We start from the raw sequence: 6,327 nt of genomic DNA on the forward strand, positions 1-6,327 counted from the left end.
TCCTTGATGCAACACATCTGAATCAAATGGCTGAATTATCTCCTTAGTATACTGTCAGTTCCTCCAGAGTCTTCTTAATCATCTAATTACTTTATTCAGGTGTGTCGAACAAAAGGCACATCTAAAGGTTGCAGGATACCGGCCCTCAGGAACTGGAATTGCCCACCCCTGGCTTAACTGAAACACCTGTTGTCACCATATTTCGGTTTCCGCTTGCTGTAGTGTGCGTGCCGTGCAGAAAATAATCCTGTTTTGAGGATGGGGTTATGATGCATTCAAAGTGTTTGGGAAAAATTAAACTCTCTGTGAAATAGATGCAAACAGCTTAATGTGGTCATGCAAATTTGTGCTTGATGGTTGCGATAGTCATTTTAACTACTGTGTATGAGGAAACTCGAAAAACATCAAGTATATTCGATATATCGCCCACCCCTACGTATAAAAAATGTGTTCAGTACCCTTTTCTAAAACTTCCTCTATGTAACTATGTAACCTGTGAGATTCCACAAGGTTCAGTCCTGGGTCCTTTTTTTTTTTTTTTTTTAAAGATGCATATTTCAGTGTTTGACTCTTAACTCTACTCTTTGAACATAAATGTGCTTACATCTTAATCAGTAGTACAGGAGAAGTTTATGTTTAGGGTCATTTCACTCCTGGAAGAAAAAAACCCTCTGGTAATTTACAGGTTTGGTTTTAGCTCTGTATGATTTACCCCACCAGAGAGAATACCATGTAGGAGATGTGATATTCAGTGTTAGTTTTGCACCACGCACAGTGCTGTGTAATGCCAACACTATAGATATCTTTCTAATGATAGATTTACTGGACAGGAAGAACGCTCCCTTTACTTATTTTTATGGGATGGTGTGAACTAAATCCATTAGATTAGTCAGAGCCATGTCCTTTGAGTTTGAGATATAACACTAAATGTGGGTTTAAGGAAAGCTAAAATGTCCTAAAGTCTAATTTTATTTTATAATGTTTTTTAACCTTTTTCTAGAGCCCTTATACCAGATCCAGTGACTCCTCCCTCTAAACTCTGTAGATCAGATGTGGAGCAGAAATGGGCAGTTTTGCCAGATTGGTCAATCCCAGTTTGATATTTGTGCTTGTGATTTCTAAAGGTTTTCTTTTGTAATTTACATGATTTAAAAAGACTCAAATTATTCTATAGTATCAATTTAAACATGAAGGAAACATTTATTAAATCAAACAAAACAATTACAAGGGATAGCAAATAAATAGTACAGCAATTAACATGCTTCACATGATCTTAAGGCATGGATGCTGAATTAATTAATGAACACATCTTTGTGTTAATATTAACATCGGCCATCAATGTATTGGTCTACCCCCTCTATGAAGTGTAATTCTGTCTCTCTGGCTGTTATGATTTATGATTCTTAAGATTCAAATAAAATATCTTTCCATCTATGGAACTATCAAAGTGTGTGTGGGCATTACATACAGCAGCAGTTTGTAACCATTGCTCTACTTTACTTCCCAGAGCCTAAACGGGGTGTGGGTGAATGACAAGCGGATACCTCCAGAGCAGCCTCATCTGCTCAGGCTCGGAGACTCTATTCAGCTTGGAGTTCCTTTATCAGGATCAAAAGTAGAGTTTGACTACATCCTCATCCGGCGGCCGCTCAAAGACATTAAGCCCTACCTGAAAAAGGGCTACAATGAGGATCCCAAACTAAGCCAAACACCCAAAAAGCATAAGAGGAAGCTAAGTGTGGAAGAGGTCGAGCCTTCTACTTCAAAGAATAAGTTATATCGCTGCGCTTCTGCAGACAAGTCCTTCGCAAAGCCCTGTCCTCTGTCTCCTGTGAAGCTAAGGCAGCGGCTCAATCACCCAGAGCCAGAGGAGACTGCATCCAGCAAACAAGTACATGAAGGTGAGCAGCCTTCTGAAAGCTCCGGTACTGCCTGGGACCTCAACAACCTGCAAACGTAAGGCCCAGTTTCCCTAATCTGTCATCCTGTGTTTCAGAGAAAAAAAAAACTCTTAGTTACTTTCCTCATATTAATGATTATAAATGATAGTTTTATCAAAAAAAGATCTTTTTGTGTTAAACTGTTTCCATGTTGGCTTTGAATAGGTAGCAGCTGCAAGAAATTTCTTTCAGGAATCCCTTTAGACACCTGCGTCAGTCTGAGTCAGTTGTTTTGACATCTACACAGTTTGCAGCATCTCCTTATACTTTTCATTTCTGAGTTTTGTTACATGAATAGTGTTGTTTGTTTTTTGGAGGTGGTTTTTTTGTTCAAATCTGTTTGGAGAACAACAATTTTTTTTCAGATGAACACCCCTCTAGCTTGTCTCATGTTATCTTCTTATCTCTGCAGGTACAGCCAAAATATTCTGCTACTGAGGGAGCAGGTTAACGACACACAGAGGCAGGTCGAATCTCTGGAAGGAGAGCCCAGACAGTCGGGCCTTCTGAAAGAGGAGCAGATCCGTGAGCTGCAGGGTCAGCTGCAGGCGCTCAGAGCTAAAATGCACCGGATGGAGACGTTAGAGAGATCCTTCAGCGAAACAAAGAGGCAGTTAGAGGTGCAGTATTGCAAAAGTACTAATACCTCTCAAACTTAGGTGAAGTTACACCCACTTAATGAAATATGATTTCAGAGGTTCTTATGTGATGGGCCAGCTATTTTAAAACTTTGTCACATGGACTAAAGTACTCATGAGCCTATAAAATGTAATAAAAAGAAAATAACCACACAAAAAAGGAAATCAGCTGAACAATAATAACCTGCAACATCTTAATCAATAAAAGTAAAGCTAGGGTCTGCAAGATTTCACTGTTCAAGAAAGATGTCAGTTAATTCTTAAACTGTAGTCCAGGGCTGTTTATTTAAAAATAATGAATTCAAAACACATGTCGTATAAAGGCCCTCTGCAAAGGCAATCCATAAGGTCATACAGCCAGGTCTGTTAAGATTTCTAAGGAAACTAGGCAGGATTCACGCCTCTTAAACACTCTTAACGCATATCTGCAGCTGTGTGTGGGTGTTCCTACTCCTGCGTAGGTTAGGGTTGGCAAATCAACAAACCAATACTCGTTTGCACAAAAATGTCCCCGCTGTCAGACCTCCCCCAGGGGACGTCCAGTAGACTTCGATTTAATTTTGTCTTTGACTCCACTGTCATCCCTCACACCAAACATGCACCAATAGCTAAAATGAAATACTACAGGAAGAAACTTCCAGCAAAACCAGGCTCAGTTTGAACGACCTTCTGCAGAGGCTAGCTAGCTCCTTAGGTGGATCTGTTCAGAAAACAGTTTAGCAGATTAGCTCTGAGACAGTTTATTTGTCAAAAAGGACGAAAGCTAGCACCTACAGTTAATCATGATAAAGGCGGAGCCCATAGCTATGTCTAGGAGAGAAACAGGACTAAACACTGAAAGCAGGCCGAACAATATAATCTGTTATGGAAGTGATTGAAGGCAGCAGGCCAGACTTTCTCTAGCTAAATGGAGCAACAGATCAGATGAAGCTACGGTGACCGGAAAAGCAGAGAGAAGACGGAGGTTTGAAGTTGAACTAACAAACGATGAAGAATAGAAGCAGACTGGCTGCCCAGTCTTTTTTGTAAATGAATATATATATTCCTTTATCCACACCATTTGAATTTCATTGGTTTAGGTAAATAAACAGCATTATGACCAATAACAGCTCAGAGAAGTAAATTTTTCAGGACATTTGCCCTAAAACATAGAATGCCAACAACATGATTTGTAAACCTGGACAAACTCTAGAGGAATGAATCCTTCTTCAATACATTTATATTTTTTTTTTGTTGCATACTTGATCATAGGTTCAGTTTAGATTAGCCCCCATTTCCAAATTATGAAAATACAATTTTCTTATTTGCATTTTGTTCTCAATGCTTTAGTTTTAATGCCATAAGAGTACACTTTTTTTTTTTTATTACTGAAGTTCAAGTAAACATCATGCCACCATGTTGCCTTTTAATCTGAATAAAACTATAAATCTAATACTAAGTTAAAATATTTTATTAATTGTACCAATTGATTCAGGAGGAGAAAACGCAACAACAAGAGGAGCTAATGAAAAAACAGCTTGAGGAGGCCTTGCTAGAGGTAAGGAAATCAAAACAAGCTTAATAATTGCATCATATAAGCCTGTTTATTTATATCATCTGTATATTATGGAAGAAGCAGTCTTTTCCACTATTTGCCAACAATGTTTTTGTAGGAAGAAAGCTTCTAAGACTGAATGTGTTTAATAGTCCTTGAATCTAATCAAGTTTTGATCGTATTTGTTTTTAACAGCAAAAGAAAGTGATCGATGAACTCGCCCTCTCTCGAAAAGGCTTTGAAGAAATTATATCGGCTAAAAACAAAGAACTAGAAGTAACTATGGTAGGTTAATCATTATTTTGTATTTAGTATCATTTGTTATTGATCATAATTTTTAGGTCCTAGATTTTATGTTTTTTTTGTTTTGTTTTTTTTTTTTTTGCAGGAGGAGAAGGAAAAGGCAAGGGCCCAGAAAGAGGAGGTTGTTACTCAGGTCACTGAAGTCCTGGAGAATGAGCTTCAGTGCATCATTTGCTCAGAGCTCTTCATCGAGGTTAGTTTTGTCATCACTCCATCACTATGAAACCCTAGTTACAATTTGTACCACTAGAGGGCGCCTCCGAGTTGAGCTAATATTCAGCACTCTAAGTGGAACATAACTTTTAAACAAACATAAAACTGGTAAAAAGGGAAGAAAAATTGAGCTTTTGATTCTTTATATGTCTGCTCTTTGACAGGCCGTCATCCTGAACTGTGCCCACAGTTTCTGCTCCTTCTGCATCAAGCAGTGGCGCAATAAGAAAGATGAGTGTCCTATCTGCCGTCAGGCCATCCAGTCTCAGACACGCTGTCTGGCTCTGGATAACTGCATTGACCGAATGGTGGAGAACCTCAGTCTGGACATGAAGGCCCGGAGGCAGACCCTCATCACCGAGAGGAAAGGTGAGAGGTGTGTTCTGACTTCATAGTCATACAGATAGAAGCTCAGTTTGTTTAAAAAAAAAAAAAAGTCTTACATTTCTAAATAAATTGTGTTAAGGTCTGATTTTTTGTTATTTATTTTTTATGGGTTTAATTTTCTCATGCTAATGTAAAGGCCAGAACACACCGAATCTGGTTTTGCGTCTGTTCCGACAGAAAATTGTGTCAGACAAAGTCTTGGTGTTTAGTGGTCATTGAGACTCAATGGGGTGATGATCACACCAAAACCATTTTACACATGAGCTTGCGTAGGTCTGATTAGTCAGACTACACAGCAATTCGGCAGATTGTTCTTTGTCTGACAGGAACAGAGACGCAGTTACAAAGTAAAACACATCCGCTTTGTTGGAAAATAGAAAATCAGTTAATTGCACAGGGAAAGAATCAGTTTTGGAGTCTCACTTGGCCTATAGTAAGCGGGACAGACTCGTTCAAAAACAATGAATGAAACATTAAAAAAAGAATACTTTACTCATGATAGGAATTCAGGTGGACAGAAAATTGATAAAGTAGTGATCCTATTTGAGCCTAAAAAAAAAAAAACAATATTACGAGGGGAAGATGGAGGAGGTAAGCACGCCGTGTCTCACCTTTTTATTTAAAAAAAACAAACAAAAAAATAAACTTCACAGATCTCTCCCTGAGGATCACTTCTCACTGCCTCAGTCAGCACATAAACCATCCCATGGTGTTTATTGATGTCTTTTTCTATTCTTTAGATGTAGATCTTATGTTTTTAATATAGGCGTATGAATGTTCTCTATCTGTTCTGGTTTGAGATGCTACACAGACTCATTAAAGTGAGGCTTTGCTTTACCCTGCCAAGTCGGAGCCTCTCTAGGCAGTCAGTGGGACATGGAGAAAAAAATCGTATGCAACCAGTGTGTTCAGGCCTTAGGCATCCTTAAATGCACTTTAAAATGCTCTAGCGGGACTGGATTGTGCTTTATTGCATGTATTTACATCTGAAAACATGCAGCCAGCCAATCAGCTGTCCTGTTATTGGCTGCCCACTTAACTTGATCCTGCTGCTGCCATGGATAAAAGCTTATTCCTCCAACACTAAAGTTTGCTTTAAACAGCGACTATGAAGCCTTCTGCCACTTATGCTAAAAAAAAATAAAATAAACAGCAACATAAAATTTGGAAAACTGTTCATAGTGATGGAGTTGCATTTTTAAGGTGCTTTTACTAATCGGCAACTGGGGTCAGTTGGTTCCGTAGCTCTGGCCCCAGCAGGCTAAAGTCATTTCTTAGCAATTTGGTCGGGCAAATAAGCTTCTAAAATAAA

General features: G+C 38.7%; 1 protein-coding gene across 4 annotated transcripts in view; it reads left to right on the forward strand.

Moving 5' to 3' along the window:
- The window catches only part of rnf8 (ring finger protein 8, E3 ubiquitin protein ligase), a 9,515-nt gene that overhangs the window by 2,449 nt on the left and 739 nt on the right, over nt 1-6,327 (forward strand). For 2 of the 4 annotated variants that reach the window (XM_015405237.1, XM_015405246.1), the window contains exons 3-8: nt 1,508-1,956; nt 2,353-2,560; nt 4,053-4,115; nt 4,308-4,397; nt 4,501-4,608; nt 4,793-5,004. In XM_015405237.1, the coding sequence (XP_015260723.1) occupies nt 1,508-1,956; nt 2,353-2,560; nt 4,053-4,115; nt 4,308-4,397; nt 4,501-4,608; nt 4,793-5,004 (1,130 nt within the window). The remainder of the gene's footprint in view (nt 1-1,507; nt 1,957-2,352; nt 2,561-4,052; nt 4,116-4,307; nt 4,398-4,500; nt 4,609-4,792; nt 5,005-6,327) is intronic. The other 2 variants (XM_015405224.1, XM_015405230.1) reach the window with 1 other exon arrangement.

Source organism: Cyprinodon variegatus, unplaced genomic scaffold (assembly GCF_000732505.1).
Source record: "Cyprinodon variegatus isolate N-32 unplaced genomic scaffold, C_variegatus-1.0 Scaffold37, whole genome shotgun sequence".
NCBI classification, from domain to species: Eukaryota; Metazoa; Chordata; class Actinopteri; order Cyprinodontiformes; family Cyprinodontidae; genus Cyprinodon; species Cyprinodon variegatus.